Raw genomic sequence first — 15,512 nt, 5'->3', positions numbered from 1 at the left:
TAGTTGACAATCAAGCTATTAGGTGTTTGACCAGGTGACACATGTATTGGTCAATTGGTCCATGGCTGTGGCTTTTGATTGGCAGTGTTTTGAAAGACAAGTGACTTTATGTGAGAGTCCTGTGTCTCATGTAGTGAACTGTGTGTAGTGTGTTACAAAAAGTGTCACTTTGAATTGCAAATTAAATGTAAAGCAGAAAATGTGTTTAGAGTTTTGGAGACTTGACCTTAGGTTTTGCTCTCACAGTGTTAGTCTCAGTAATTGTGCTTTATGTGTCATGTTAGTGTGTTAGCATTGAAAACAACTGTAATCACAGAAGTTGATTATGTATTTGCAAATTTTGTAATAAGCGCTGACTTTAACTTGTAACCATTTCTAACCTGGGTGCTGTGGCTCAGAGTTAAAGCTGGTTGTCTTTCAATCAAAAGATCAGCGGTTGGATCGGATCCTCCAGTCCATGTCCTAAATAACCCTAAATAAATCAATGTGATGAATGGGTGTGAATGATAATGGATCAAATGACACCTGTACAAATACAAGTCTATTTACCATTTATGAACCATGTCTAACCTGTTTATGACTTTGTCATAGTACTTTTCAGGTAGTTCGCATATAAAACATACTTCATACACCAGCACACTTAACTGACAACTGCAGTTAGTTGCTTTTCAGAGTAAGATTTTACATTAAAATATTTGATAAACTCATAAAATGTAATGTTCAAGATTAAAACAGTGGTTTCCAGCCTGTTACAACCTGTTCCAGCCTGTTCCAACGGTTGTGTCCCCTTTACACAACCGTTCCTCCCTTTAATGTTTCAGTTGTCAGTATTTAGTTCAGTATGTTCAAACATGTCATTTACAGTTTGAGGCTCAAAAAGCTAAATTATACATCATTTTACCCACATTATTTGAGAAAAGTACAAACAAATTTGTGTAGCAGAACACGGTCTTGTGTCGACAATTTTCATAAGAACGAATAAAAGAAATACATAAGTAGGGAGATTCATCATGGGAGGAGTTTCACAACCAGGAATCAAAAACACTTTAGGTTTCTTTTTCCTGTGTGGTGTCGGACAACTATTGAGAACAAAGGACTGCTCCACCTTGGAGGACCGGCATCGATCTACATCTATTGCCTACACGCTACAAGTAACTGCTGGAATTAATATTATGATGTTAAGGAAATCAAACACCGCGGGTGATTCTTATTGAAATGTTCTCTTTTAATCTCTTATTGACCGTTTGAAAGCCGGAAGATCTCCTCCGTGAATAACAAACAAAAGGCTGTAAAGTTACACGCTAGAATTTAAATAATGAAGTGCCCTTATCCCGACTTGATGAAAAGTTGGTACTCTTGGGGACAAACAACATATTGCCAGATATCTAACGCTACATGGGAGATTGCGTAAACGTAACGTATGCTGATAGCGACGCACCCTGCATTCGAGTATTTAAACAGGCCTGGTGCTGCAGTGGTTTATTCAGGAACAGGTACTGAATGTATTTCAATGCAGAACAATAGCCCGTATGCCTGTTATTCAATTATATCATTAGATTCTCATAACTCCTGCAGGAAGCAGGATTTTATTGTTGTAGTTAATTAATTGGTGTAGGACGGCAATTTATTATCATTTTCATCATGGATTAATCTGCTGAACATTTTCTCTTTTAATCGTTTGTTTGTTTGGTTTGTAAACAAATTGAGAAAATAGTGAGAAATGCTGTCACAATTACCCAGATGCCAAAAGTGACACCTTCACAATGGTCCAACAAGCATTATTTTTATTTAATATTTTTTAAATTAGGACTGTTGCCAAAGCTAAACATATTAAATATAAAATAAGATAAAGAGAACCTGGAGCCATAAAATGTTTTAACATGAAAATTGACTTTATCAAAATAGTTGCAAATTATTTTTCTGGCAATTGACTAGTTGATGAATTGATTAATCATTTCAGTTGTTGTATGAACTGATGTATGTCTATATGAGCTGTACCGTTCATTGTGACGTGACTCGTTTTTTCAGTCTTTGCTTTTTCCTTGAGTCTGATAATAGAAGTTTCATAACTTCTTTTCCTTCAGTGAAATGTAACTCTCCAATGTTGCAGTGGTTGATTTAAAACATGATTATTTGTTTACCTTCCAGTTGCCGTTCGTGGTCATGGATGATTTTGTTTGTAATAAATTAACGGAATGGGATCTCAGCCAGTTGATACCAATATTTGAAGGTAAAGTATTACCATGACTCTTTTATGGGCACAGATTTTATAAAGTGTTTATATGACCTAACAATACTGAAACGTATAAGCATCTACAGAACTAAAAGAACTATGAAAAATGCTGCAATGTTGTTCTTCAGTACAATGCTGACATATTCTTGACAGACATCGTTTTAATAAAATGGGAGAGATCAGTTCTGACTAATGCTGGCAATTCTTCTTGTTAATTGCAGAACATGAAATTAACACAGAAAGTCTTTACCTTCTGAATGATCACGAAATCGACAACTTGATCCCAAAAATGGGACCAAGGTCAATTTTCAAGAACAGACTCAAGTTGTTAAAGGTAACGTTCTGTACTGTGAACACAATTTACACAAATACTGTATTTATAATTTATAGGAGCACAGACTTCTGTTTTCTTGACACATAATTGATAATAATAACTCATTAACAATAATAGCATGTGCTAGAATTTTAACATTCATTTACTATTGTGGATTTGCAACTATTGTCTTTCGTCACTAGGATGAACAAAACACAGCAAATCCAGAAACAGTTGAATCATCAGCTGAAGTAAGTTGAATAAAGTTTCAAGCACTCAGGCATCATAAGGCATTTATTATAATTATATAGATCATATTTTCAATGTCTGCTCAAACTTTTACTTGGCCACTTAGTATTGATTTAAGACACAAATGTTCATGTTCACCCTCAGGTTTGTCCGTCCACCAGTGACACAAGTGATAAAGGTGAGACACACTTTATCTTATTGGTTACATGTAGTGTTCATTGAAGTTTTGTAAGGTGGTAATATCTTACTTTGACTAAGAAACTATATCGAGAACATGTTTAAATATTGTGAGAGGTAGATGCAACAAACTTTTCTTTTTGCTTTTATTTTACCAAATAAAAATATCCAAAAAGTAAAGAGAGAGTCAGATCTTCAGGATGAGTCCAGCCAACGTCAATCACCAACTAGAAAACAACGACTTGTCATCAAACCAGGATCAGACTCAGGTATTTATAATACTTTACAAACAATGGCAACCTACAACTTACTATAGGGTTAACTTTTTTATGTAATAACATTTTTACTTAGCTTACTTACATAGCAAATGTGTGTTTCTATAGCTTGGCCACAAAAAATACTCTCATTTGCTGCCATATGCAATCTTGTCATCTTATCAATCTTATCCTACATGGACCTGGCAGAGAAAGTCCCTCTCACGTCTGTAGTGTCTAAGGTGAAAGACATCATGAGATGTGTCAGTCAGAAAATACCTCCCCAAGACAACAAGCTCAACAACTTCCTGAAGTAAGTATAAAGTTTATTAAAGTTTCCATATTAATATGTTATACGGGCCTGGTTCCACTGCTGACCAGAGGCCAGTTTCACTAAGAGATTTAAGACTGATAGTGTTGAGCCAGACATCATGGGTTTGTCCGTCCGTACGTACGTACGTACGTATGTCCATTTCTCACCAACGTCTCGAAGGAATTTGTTTTGGACTCAAGGATGAACTGATTACAATTTGGTGGTCACAGATCAAGGTCACTGTGACCTCACAAAACACATTTTTGATCATAACTGAAGAATTCAGTTAATTATGACAATTCCACACAAATGTCTAATAGGATAAAATGATGAAGTGATGACAATTTGGAAAGACATGGATGCAAACTGCAACTTGACTGTTTGTCTGAGGGATTCAGTCGTGAGGCGTTAATTCTAGTTCTGTTTGAAAAAAAAGTCTTAATTTACCCAAAATGTACAGTAAATGACTTCTACTGAAGATAGTACAATATGCTGAAGAGGGCTGTTCATAGACGGATCTCTTTCTGACTTTGACACATTCTATCAGTGTTTTTATGTTTTGAAACAAATTAATTAACCCGCACATAAACTCTTATACAACAGGAAAAAAATCAGTGATTTGGAGACAGACAAGAGGGAGGTGGTTGGTGTCTTTGGCAGAACCGGGGCTGGAAAGAGCTCTTTGATAAATGCCGTCATTGGAGAGAAGGATCTCCTGCCCTCTGGAGACATCAGAGCATGTACCTCAGTCATGATTAAAGTGGAGGCTAACATGCAGAACTCAAAGTATGAGGCAAACATTGAGTTCATTACAAAAGAGGTAAAATGAGCTGAATATGTTTGTTTACGTGAAACTATGCCAAATGTATGCCATATGATTTAACGAAGTTAAAGGTATTTTTTAAATTCTATTTAGGAGTGGAAAGATGAGTTGTGGTTCTCTAAAAATTTCCTTGGGGATAATGCGGATCAGGAAAGTGATCAGGAAAGTGACGATGATTGTCGGGACATAGATGACAAGCTGTCAGCGCTGTATGGAGAAGACTGGAAAATCAAATCTGTTGATGACCTCATGAATGACAGATATTTCAAAGAGATCCCAGAATTTCTCCTTTCCAAGAGGAAGATTTTGACAGTAAAAACAGTGAGTAAGAGTAAAAGTCTTGTATCACTTCATAAGAAGCCTTCTTGTCTGTCTGACAGAGGGAAATGTTATTGAGGTTTATGTACAAATGTAAAAGTAAAATCAGTATGTGAAATTTAAAAACAGAGCCTTGATGCACCTGTCCTCGAAAACTACAAACCCATAGAAAATGTCCCCTTTATAGAAAAATCATGAAGAAGTTTGTCTACCGGTAGATAAATATATTTATATAACTGTTTTAACAACATCCAATCAGGATTTTTCCTCCATCTTTGTGCCCAAACATTTTACATTAGCATTAAATGACATCTTGTATTATTAAATCTCAACACTGCTTTTGTTGTTTCAATGATGGGGTAATTTAATTGCTCTTATTTTATATATTTTCTTGTTTTAATTCTTTTGTACAATTTGTAAAGCAGTTTGAAGTTGGGGTCTGTGCATATGAATGAAATATTCTTACGTTGCATTAATCTCATTTTATTATTTATTGCAGGCTAAAGAGCTATCTGCAAAATTAGTCAGATACACAAGAAGCGACCCAAAAGATGGAGAAGGTAAAGACGTAAAGAGGTGGTATTGGCCACTAGTGAAGTGTGTGACTATCAAGGTGCCAAATAATGATCTTCTGAAGCACGTCACACTTGTGGATCTTCCTGGAAATGGGGATCGTAACAAGAGCAGGGACAAGATGTGGAAAACGGTAATTCATCACATGCAGTGCTGTTTAGTGTATTACTGTGTTAAACTGTGACATCATGATATTACAAAGTACTGATGACCATCATAATTAACTTGCTGTCATGTCCCTTCAGGTCGTTGGAAGTTGTTCCACTGTGTGGATCGTGACTGAAATGAATCGAGTTGCATCAGAGCGAGAAGCCTGGGAGATCCTGGAAAGTGCCTCTAGCTTCATGGGAAATGGTGGCCAGTGTCAGCACATTCACTTTATCTGCACCAAGTCTGACCTCATGGAAGATTCAGAAGATTCAGACGATTCAAAAGAGCAGTAAGTGATTTAAGATGCCAACAGTACATATACATATATGTTAAAAGAAAACTTCCTATTAGATCACGGACCTGTAAATTAAAGTGATGCACGTTTCAGTATAAATGGTGGATTCGATAGTTACAGCTGCAGGTTTAAAAGAGATCATTTAGACTTTTATTCTCGATGCAAAAAAAGTTGGAATTTGAGGTTTCAGTTCTCCAAAAACTGTTTGAGGTGCAAAATAATGCAAATATTTTCATTTAGTTCAGCAGCTGGTGTTCGTGCTTTGATATTGAAAAAAAACGATCGAGCCAAGAAAGAAGTGAGAGGAGAATTCAGCAAACTAAAGGAGGTTAAGGTGAGTTTTATAGACTGACAGAAAGTATAACATAAAGATTGTCTACGACTCTAAGCATTCCTTAAAACCAAAACGTTTTCTTTTCAGAAACATTTCAGTGATGGAAGTCTAAAAGTGTTCACAGTGAGCTCCAAAGAGTTTCTAAAACAGAAACGTCGAGATAAAGACGACACTGGTAGGTGAAGTCTTCATATATGAGCACATTTAGATTTACTTTACTTTAACAAAACAAACAAGAATGACTATTTGGATTATGGCAATAAAATGTTCGTCTGTTTTGTAACTATGTAAGATGCAAACTACATTTTTTTTACAGAAATACCCAAACTTCAGGAATTTCTGCAGGATCTCAATGACTGTCACTCAGAGACGTTAAACTGTGTGTCTGGAGCTCGTGGGATTCTCTCTCTGATTCAAGGGGCCAGCCGTAGAGGAGGGGTAAGATCAAGAAATAAAATCTCTTTCTTTGTCTTTAATCATTAATATTGACAGAAAATAATGTGAAAACATAAAGTCAAAGACAGACTACTTACATGTAATGTCATCCATACATATATTTTATCAATAAAGTTTCCTGATTTCGTGTTGCTTCAGAGAGCCTGCATAACGACAGTAATTAAAGGGTGGTCTCACTCAAAATCAACAACAGTTTGTATAAATGTGAATAACTCAAGAAAACTCAGTCAAGTAACAGAATGGTTTCATTGCTTTGAATACTGAATGTGTTGTTGTTGATTTCAGGCTGACACAAAGACAGCTGTGTACACAGTCCTTCAACAAAAGATGAGGGATGAACTTGATAAAGTCAGGAAACCAATGGAAAAGACTTATCAGGCTTTTGAAAAGTGCCTCAGTGAGGGGGTTGAAAAATCTAAAAGTTCATGTGAAAAAGCCTTGAAGTCTGTGATACATCCTGTACGTATTTGAATTATTACAACATCATTACAACGGATTTTGCACTTTATATGAATGTCTTAAAAATGTTTCTGTTTTTTCTGTTTTGTTTCAGAATAAGTCAGGTAGGGGTTTCCACAAGACACTGAAGTGTATAGTACAACATGATGGCATACACAAGACAACAAAGGGGAAACAAATAAACCTCAATATGAAGTTATCTTCATGCCTGACTGAGAGCATTGATGAGGAATTCAAGAAGACCTTCCCGTAAGAAATGACTTAATAAAGACATAAAACCCTGAGCAGGCTAATTGTACAAACTATGGAGAATGTCTAGAAATAACAAATTGTACATTATACAGTTATACAAGTTATGAGATATAATGCATACATACAAATTACATTATTGAAATACAAACTTGTCAATGATGCATTTATGAAACATTTCAACTTGTTAACATGTTTCAGAAATGAAGGAAAATGTGGACCTTTCAGCGGAGTCCTCAATTCATTTTCACTTGACACGAAGATGATGAAAGAGAAGACAGAGTACAAAGATGTCGAACTGCAATTGATATTTCTCATTACAGAGGTAAAAGAGGAGAATAGTACCGTTAATCTTTATTAAGCTATTAGTCCAGGTCAGAAAGGCTTCAGCAGACATGAAGAATGTCATTAGACATTAGAGAATAAATGAAATATAGATGTTTTTAGCTGTTAACATATATACACTGAATATGAAGAAGTCTATCAATACAGTCAATGTCAGTTACAACTGGAGACGCCCTTTGAAAAATGATGAGCCTTATTTGTATATTACCTTGATTTTATCTAAAATATGTGGATCTACGATTCATATTCTCTCTCTTAGGAAGAACAGATTAAGACAAAACTCAACAAAATCATCTGTGACCGTAAGAAAACAATCTACAGCAGTCTGACGACAACAATTGAGACAAACATGCAGAAATGCTATGACGGTACGATAAAGATCATCACATATAAAACCTGACACTGTAAAGATGCACATTATTCATCATAATTGTGCAGAATGTAATTATAATAACATTTAATTGACTAAAGTTTTCTGTTTTATTGTAGATGCAAAAAAGATTAAAGGAGACGGCAGCATGAATAATATGAGAGAAACTATGGTGAAGCACGTACATAGGTTAAAAAACGTCATGTTTCAGGAAGCTAAAGCTGTTATGTTGAAACAGCTGGATGACTTGATGGTTTGTAACATTTTATAATAAGTCGTACGATGAGGATATAGTAAAACATGTTGTGCTGCTTATCTTTATCTACAATTCTAGGTCATCATATATATAATCAAGTGGAATATGCCTCTTGTTGAATGCAGCTTTTACTACTAACACACTGCAGGCCCTTTCACACACATTCAGCTATTGTTATAAGACACATTTTGTCTGTGAGTGATAAAGATTTTTATGCTAATTTAGAAATACATCCTGGTCAATCTGGAAGAATCAATGCAGGAATCAATCGAGCTGTCGCTCAAGACAGATGGTGTCTCAATCCCAGGTAAAGACAACGTTACAAAATAATAACATGATGATCACTAAAATTACTCAAAATATTTGATTGAAATGAATAGGTCAACAAATTTCCAATATTGTGATTAACAGTGAACTTGATGTTAACATTATGTTGTTGTTGTTTTAAGACGTTGAATTGGAACTTGTGATGGTGAATAACCACTACAAAGAACTGAAGGGAAGCCCAGATCAAGAACCACTAATTTGGTAAAACTGTAGTTAAAATATCTACATAATGCCTCCAGATTGAGCTGTTCTGGATAATGCTAACAATGCTTTTTATTACACTAGAGCTGTTCCGCCCAGCCGGCAGCTGCACAGCTGACAACCAACTGAAGAGCCCTGCATGCACGCTGGTTAGAGACGTGAGGCCTCTGGATTTGGTCTCAACCATTTTTGTCAACTCATCTTATCCAGGTTCTCTTTGAGTGTTGTTTTGATATGTACTTTGAATTAGCTTGTTGTGAAAGACATAGAAATTCTATATTTTCTATCTTTTGTAGGACATTTTTGCTTTTAAATGATTAATGATCAGATGCAGACAGAAAATGTGTGTGGGGTACAGGTCTTAGAGACCGGTCCACTATGATGTCCCAGATACATTTTGTTTTAATGATTTAACATTTTTTTCTTGATTTCTATACGTTTTTAGTCCAATTTTAATTGACATTCCAATGATTTTATGGGTGTTTAACATAAATCCTGAACCTTGATCACAGTACGTACTGTATGTTTAATTTTCAAAGAATGATCTGACCTTCTTTCTATTGTTGAAGTGTCCACCAAGAATGTCCGAGACACACTACACCCTAGAAACCCATCTCTCTATTCTGCAATTAAAATAATTGATACACCAAATGATTAACACCTCTCTGCCTGAGGAGCGAGAGGCGAGACCCCAAAAAGCGTTAAGGCAGCATCCTGTGGTTTGAGCATCTGGCTGACACTTACACAATTTAGTCTTCTAGGCGTGTTGTAGATTCACACCTAAACCGGCATGTATGAAACATGACCCCTGTAACCTCGAGCCAGACAGGAGGTCCTATCTTAATGTGTTGTTTGTATTTCATACAAGTTGTTTATCCTCTATTGTCTTTCCATTGTCTATGATGAGTTACGATCTATTGTTTATTATCAAGCTAAGAGTTGTATTTTCAGATATCAATATACTCGTTACATGTAATCCCATATTGTTTAGGGATGGTTCAATGATTTTGATTTAATGTGTGACTTTCTATCATTTACCAAAATATAATCATACGTGCTTGTAGTGTTGACTGTTTGTTAAAACTAATGAAATAAGTGAACTTTTAGTGAACTCACTCTGACAGGATGATTGACAGTCACCAGGAGAGAAAGGCTGTAAACTCAGGAAACTAATCAGTTAGTTAGAGAGACATCCTGTTCAATGGGGCCTGTGTACTGGAACATCCTGCTTCAGGCCGTAAAGTTAGAGAAGCATAAGAAGTGCTTTATCTGTGTAACAGACACACCGATATATACTTTTTATCCTTAAAGCGTAGAACATGAGAATATACAATAAGTAGTTCTTAACGTCTCAGAAGAAGAGGACATATGTGCAGGCAGTCAGCTGCATGGATCACAAGTTCCCACTACACACCTTCCACAAAGGGGGGGGTTGTTTACCCTAAAAAGTAGGTCTGTCAGAAGTGATAAGACTATTAGGACTGTTTCGTCCAATGATTTGAGAATGATCTGTTGTCTACCATATATGGACCTGGAGGTTGCAGGAAGCGCCAAGGAGAAGCGTATATATAGGAGACAGCAAAGGATCGAGGCTTTTTGGCCTTTTTTGGATGACTTCTGGAGGGTTCATACTCTTAACATTTGACATTTTGTATTAACTTTTACATCGATTTTTTGGTATTCATTTTTGTTAATCTTTTTTTCCTTTCTGTAAAAAACAAATAAAACTGGTTTGTATTTTGTGCATTCCAACCAAAGTCCAGTGTTGCTCATCTCTGGTGGGGTCCTCTAGTCTCCTAAAGGTAAGAGTGCTCTTCCCCTGGGATAGGCTGTCCTGATAATGATTGCTCTTCATGTACAAACAGGTTTAGTAAAGGTGTGTTGTTATTAATTAACGATTGATGGTAGTGGAATGTATTATGCTTGTTCATGCATTGTTCATGCAAGTGCCACTTAATGATGCAAGAACATGGAACATGCGGACACACAGATGGGCCTTAAATAGGGACGGGCATCATTTTGCACAATTATAGTTCCTTTCTTATTACTGTGCAAGAAAAATAATAACTTAATGCAATAATAATTGAACAAAATAGAAAGAAAAGAGGGATCATAGAGGCCATTACATCAGGTCACCACTAAAACCTTTAACTACCGACCACACTGCATCATGAGAGTTTCTCCCCTGCGATGCTCGTTGGGTCAATCCAGTTTCACTGTAAACATTTTATTTTAATTTTATAATCAGAGACCAGAAAATTCAAAATAATTTCAGAATTTATTCTGGTAATAAAAAACATTAAAAAGTACCTTTTCTTTTTTTTAAAGAGAGAGTACAGCAATGTCATCAAACAACATCAAGACACTGAATACTTTTGACGTAGAAATGATGTCTGTGTGGTATCACAGTGAACTAGTGGGTGTACCAATTCCTTAACAACAATATATTCTTATATTTAGTCTGACCCTCAGTGTTGACATGGCAGTCGACAATGAGGGAAAACTTACAGAGAATTTGACTCAATCGTCTCAGTAATTTAGTTTCACTCAGTGTTGCTGTGCATCTCCTGTTGTGTGAAGCTACATTAATGTAACAGTGCGCCACTGTGTAAAAAGAAATATCACCAATGTTGAAACACACTGAAATGCCTCAGAGTAATGTAAACTCAGCACCATTTAATACAGAAACAAAGAAGAAGAAGTTTTCTGTTTTATTGCAGTTTCAAAACAAATTAAAGGAGACGGCATGCTGAGTAATATGAGGGACACTATTGTGAAGCACGTACTTGGGTTAAAAAACGTCATGTTTCAGGAAGCTAAAGCTGATATGTTGAAACAGCTGAGGGACTTGATGGTTTGTAACATTTTATAATAAGTCGTACGATGAGGATATAGTAAAACATGTTGTGCTGCTTATCTTTATCTACAATTCTAGGTCATCATATATATAATCAAGTGGAATATGCCTCTTGTTGAATGCTGCTATTGCTACTAACACACTGCAGGCCCTTTCACAAACATTCAGCTATTGTTATAAGACACATTTTGTGTGTGAGTGATCAAGATTTTTATGCTAATTTAGAAATACATCCTGGTCAATCTGGAAAAAACAGTGCAGAAATCAATCGAGCTGTCGCTCAAGACAGATGGTGACTCAATCCCAGGTAAAGGCAACGTTGCAAAATAATAACATGATAATCATTAAAAATATTGACTGAAATGAATATGTCAACAAATTTCCAATAGTGTGATTAATAGTGAACTTGATGTTAACATGTTTTTTTAGACGTTACATCGGAGCTTGTGATGGTGAAGAAACACTACAAAGAACTAAAGGGAAGCCCAGACGAAGAACCACTAATTTGGTAAAACTGTAGTTAAAATATCTACATAATGCCTCCAGATTGAGCTGTTCTGAATAATGCTAACGATGCTTTTTATTACACTAGAGCTGGTCCGCCCAGCCGGCAGCTGCACAGCTGACAACCAACTGAAGAGCCCTGCATGCACGCTGGTTAGAGACGTGAGGCCTCTGGATTTGGTCTCAACCATTTTTGTCAACTCATCTTATCCAGGTTCTCTTTGAGTGTTGTTTTGATATGTACTTTGAATTAGCTTGTTGTGAAAGACATGCATAAAGATTCTATGTGTTGTTGGGCATTTTTGCTTTTGAATGATTAATGATCAGATGCAGACAGAAAATGTGTGGGGGGTGAGAGCGGGATTTCATGCAGCAAAGGTCCCCAGTCTGATTCAAACCAGGTACATTGTGGTTTACACTGTACAGGTCTAATGCCGTGTTCACATTCGCGTCATTCGCGCCACCGGTCTCGCCGGGGACTATTTGTGTTCATTCGCGCGAACCGCGCTGGACGTGCCGAAGAGGGGGCGTGGCTTATTGCCCTGAAAGCCGTTCAACTGTCCGCCATTAACCATGGAAAAAATAACCTCTATTTCTGCTTAGTACGTGTTGTGGAAGTCACAGATATCCCGGGAAACTAAATGCCGTCTTGTCTGGGTTTATAATATTGTCCAGAGGAGCTCCGTGGATTTTATCGAGCTGTATTCACTGTGTCTAGCAAGCCACACGTCGCTGTTTACTACAGCTGTATGAACACAAAATAAACAGATTTGGCTGTGATTTAACGACAATAAACCGACAAAAAGGGACTCCGAAACAACTACGTAATGATGCCGATTTGTAGGCTACTTGTCTTCTCAATGGAGCTCGGATGGTGCTAGGCTAAGCTAACATTGTAGCAGCTCCATCAACACTCAACATAACGTCACACAGGCGTAAATACGGCAGCATTTATTCATTGTTTGTACCGGATGGTTTACACAAATATTTATACACATAGTTTGGTCCGGTCTCTATTGATATGTGGTATTGTAGAGCTCTGGGTGAACACAGACGGCTACAGTATTTATTTCCTGATTCAACAACGGCAGGAAGTCAGTGATGACAGGAGCATCTCAACGCTGATAGGCTATCGCGCTGGGGCGTAACGCGAATATTTCGCTGAAGTTGAAAAATTTCAACTCACACGCTTGGGGCGATTTGCCGTTTGACGCGAATTCGCATCAATCGCGTCGCGCCATTGCAAATTCGCGCCGCGGCAGTCTCATTGCATCTGTGCATAGACTTTGTATGTATGTATTTCATGATTTAACATTTTTTTCTTCATTCATCAATGTTCTTAATTGTTTTTAAATCTCCTTTTCTTTTGCCTTATGTTTTGATGTTTTTAATGGTTTTATGTGACGAACTTTGAATTGCCTTGTTGATGAAATGTGCTATACAAATAAACTTGCCTAGCCTATGTTGTAAAATTATCTAAAACTTAAAACTTCTCATCTTAGATCTGACCTAAAATTGAATTGCCTGAAACAAATCTACATCAGTTCCCAAGCATTTTTAGTAACACACACCACAAATACTATATATATTATAAATGTGTGATAAATCCTGAACCTTGATCACAGTACATACTGTATGTTGAATTTTCAAAGAATGATCTGACCTTTTTTCTTTCATGTTCAAGGACAAAACTTTATTACTGCAAAATAATGTTTTCTAAGTGTGTTAATTCATATATCAAAAATTGGATAGAACTAGATGATAGTAATAAACCATTCTATGTTTTCTCATTATTTACTTAAAAATATTTTTTTCTTAATCTACACTGATTCTAAATTAATTGAATGTATTTGACATGGTATACTGACCAATAAAGTTCACTTTTAAAGTGCCACATGTACTTTGGCTTCTTTGTTGTTTATGTTGTAAAATTATCTAAAAGCTTCTTTATGTTCTCACTAACATCAGCTTTTATTGTGAGATGAACAAATGATTTTCCAACTTTGTTCTTGTCAAATTCTTCTTACTTAAAACTTCTCGTCTTAGATTTGACCCTAAAATTAAATTGCCTGACACAAACCTACATTACATTACAGTCATTTAGCAGACGCTTTTATCCAAAGCGACTTAAAATTCAGATTCAGATCACATTTCTACACCGTAGGCACAACTACGGGAGCAATTTTGGGGTTAAGTGTCTTGCTCGAGGACACATCGACATGCGACTAGCAGAGCCGGGGATTGAACCGCCGACCCTCTGAAAGACGGCCCTGCTATCCACAGTCGCCCCACTGTTCCCAAGCATGCAGTTCCCAAGCATGTTTAGTAACACACACCAGAAATACTATATATATATTATAAATGTGTGATCAATTATAACATAGTAGTTAAGACCTGTTAGTAGGTGTGTTCACACAGGAGCCTAATGCTCTTGAAACAGAACGTGTCAACGTGTAAAGATGTGTAATTCTGCATGTTTGTGGCTAATTTACTCAGCAACTATGAGGATTATGTCTATAAACTGATATGACATTAACATTGTCATTGAAAAGTCATGTTGTTTTTGCACCTAATTTTAAACATGTAGAAAAAACTTATCTCCACAATCCAGATGCTGTAAATCTCCAAACCAGTTTGTCCTGATAATGATTGCTCTTCATGTACAAACAGGTTTAGTAAAGGTGTGTTGTTATTCATTTAGGATTCATGCTTGTTCATGCTTCAAACTGCCACTTATTGATGCAAGAACATGGAACATGCAGACACATGTAGGGACGGGCATCATTAATACTGCTTTTTGGTCCAGAGGTTTATCACAACTCTTATAACTTCCTTTCTAATTACTGTCCAAGAAAAATAAAAACTTCTCACAGAGACAATAACATCAGCATCATTATATCAGGCCACCAGTAAACCTTCTTTTCAACAAGTAGCTGACCTTGTATGCCTTCAGGTTAGTTTCTCTTCAGGATAAACTATTTGCATGACTTTGTTTTTGTGCTTTGGTGAGTAATCTGCTGTTGATCCCAGGGAGTTATAAATGATGTGTACACACGATAGGAAGAATATCAGCACACAAACAGATTCACTTTTTTAGCTATACTGTATATAATAATCATTAAGATGATTATTTACAATCAAGGACAAAACTTTCTTACTGCGAAATAATGTTTTTTAAGTGTGTTAATTCATATCAAAAATGTGATAGAACTAGATGATAGTAATAAACCAGCCTATCTGGTTTCTCATTATTTACTGAACAATTATGTTTTGACAAAATGAGTCCTGTTTTTAATACTGTGCTTAAGCAATCATAAAATAACTGTATAGCGCTTACATCCTGATTGATTAGTTGACAATCAAGCTATTAGGTGTTTGACCAGGTGACACATGTATTGGTCAATTGGTCCATGGCTGTGGCTTTTGATTGGCAGTGTTTTGAAAGACAAGTGACTT

The 15,512-nt window shown here is 36.3% G+C and overlaps 1 protein-coding gene across 1 annotated transcript; it reads left to right on the top strand.

Annotated features, from left to right (window-relative positions):
• The first annotated feature begins 1,079 nt into the window (after window positions 1-1,079).
• LOC142940913 (nuclear GTPase SLIP-GC-like) lies at window positions 1,080-13,956 on the top strand. The gene is made up of 24 exons (XM_076083116.1): window positions 1,080-1,151; window positions 2,149-2,230; window positions 2,455-2,567; window positions 2,750-2,797; window positions 2,940-2,973; window positions 3,149-3,241; window positions 3,437-3,539; window positions 4,143-4,359; window positions 4,456-4,683; window positions 5,180-5,386; window positions 5,499-5,692; window positions 5,939-6,032; window positions 6,120-6,207; window positions 6,349-6,470; window positions 6,774-6,947; window positions 7,042-7,196; window positions 7,398-7,521; window positions 7,801-7,909; window positions 8,031-8,164; window positions 8,393-8,474; window positions 8,617-8,695; window positions 8,780-10,497; window positions 11,982-12,060; window positions 12,145-13,956. Coding segments are annotated over exons 2-22 (2,466 nt in total). The 5' UTR covers window positions 1,080-1,151; window positions 2,149-2,163; the 3' UTR covers window positions 8,781-10,497; window positions 11,982-12,060; window positions 12,145-13,956.
• The last annotated feature ends 1,556 nt before the right edge of the window (window positions 13,957-15,512 follow it).

Source organism: Anarhichas minor, unplaced genomic scaffold (genome assembly GCF_050575085.1).
Source record: "Anarhichas minor isolate MPS153535 unplaced genomic scaffold, ASM5057508v1 ptg000120l, whole genome shotgun sequence".
NCBI lineage: Eukaryota > Metazoa > Chordata > Actinopteri > Perciformes > Anarhichadidae > Anarhichas > Anarhichas minor.
This window is presented reverse-complemented; position numbering and strand designations above follow the sequence as displayed.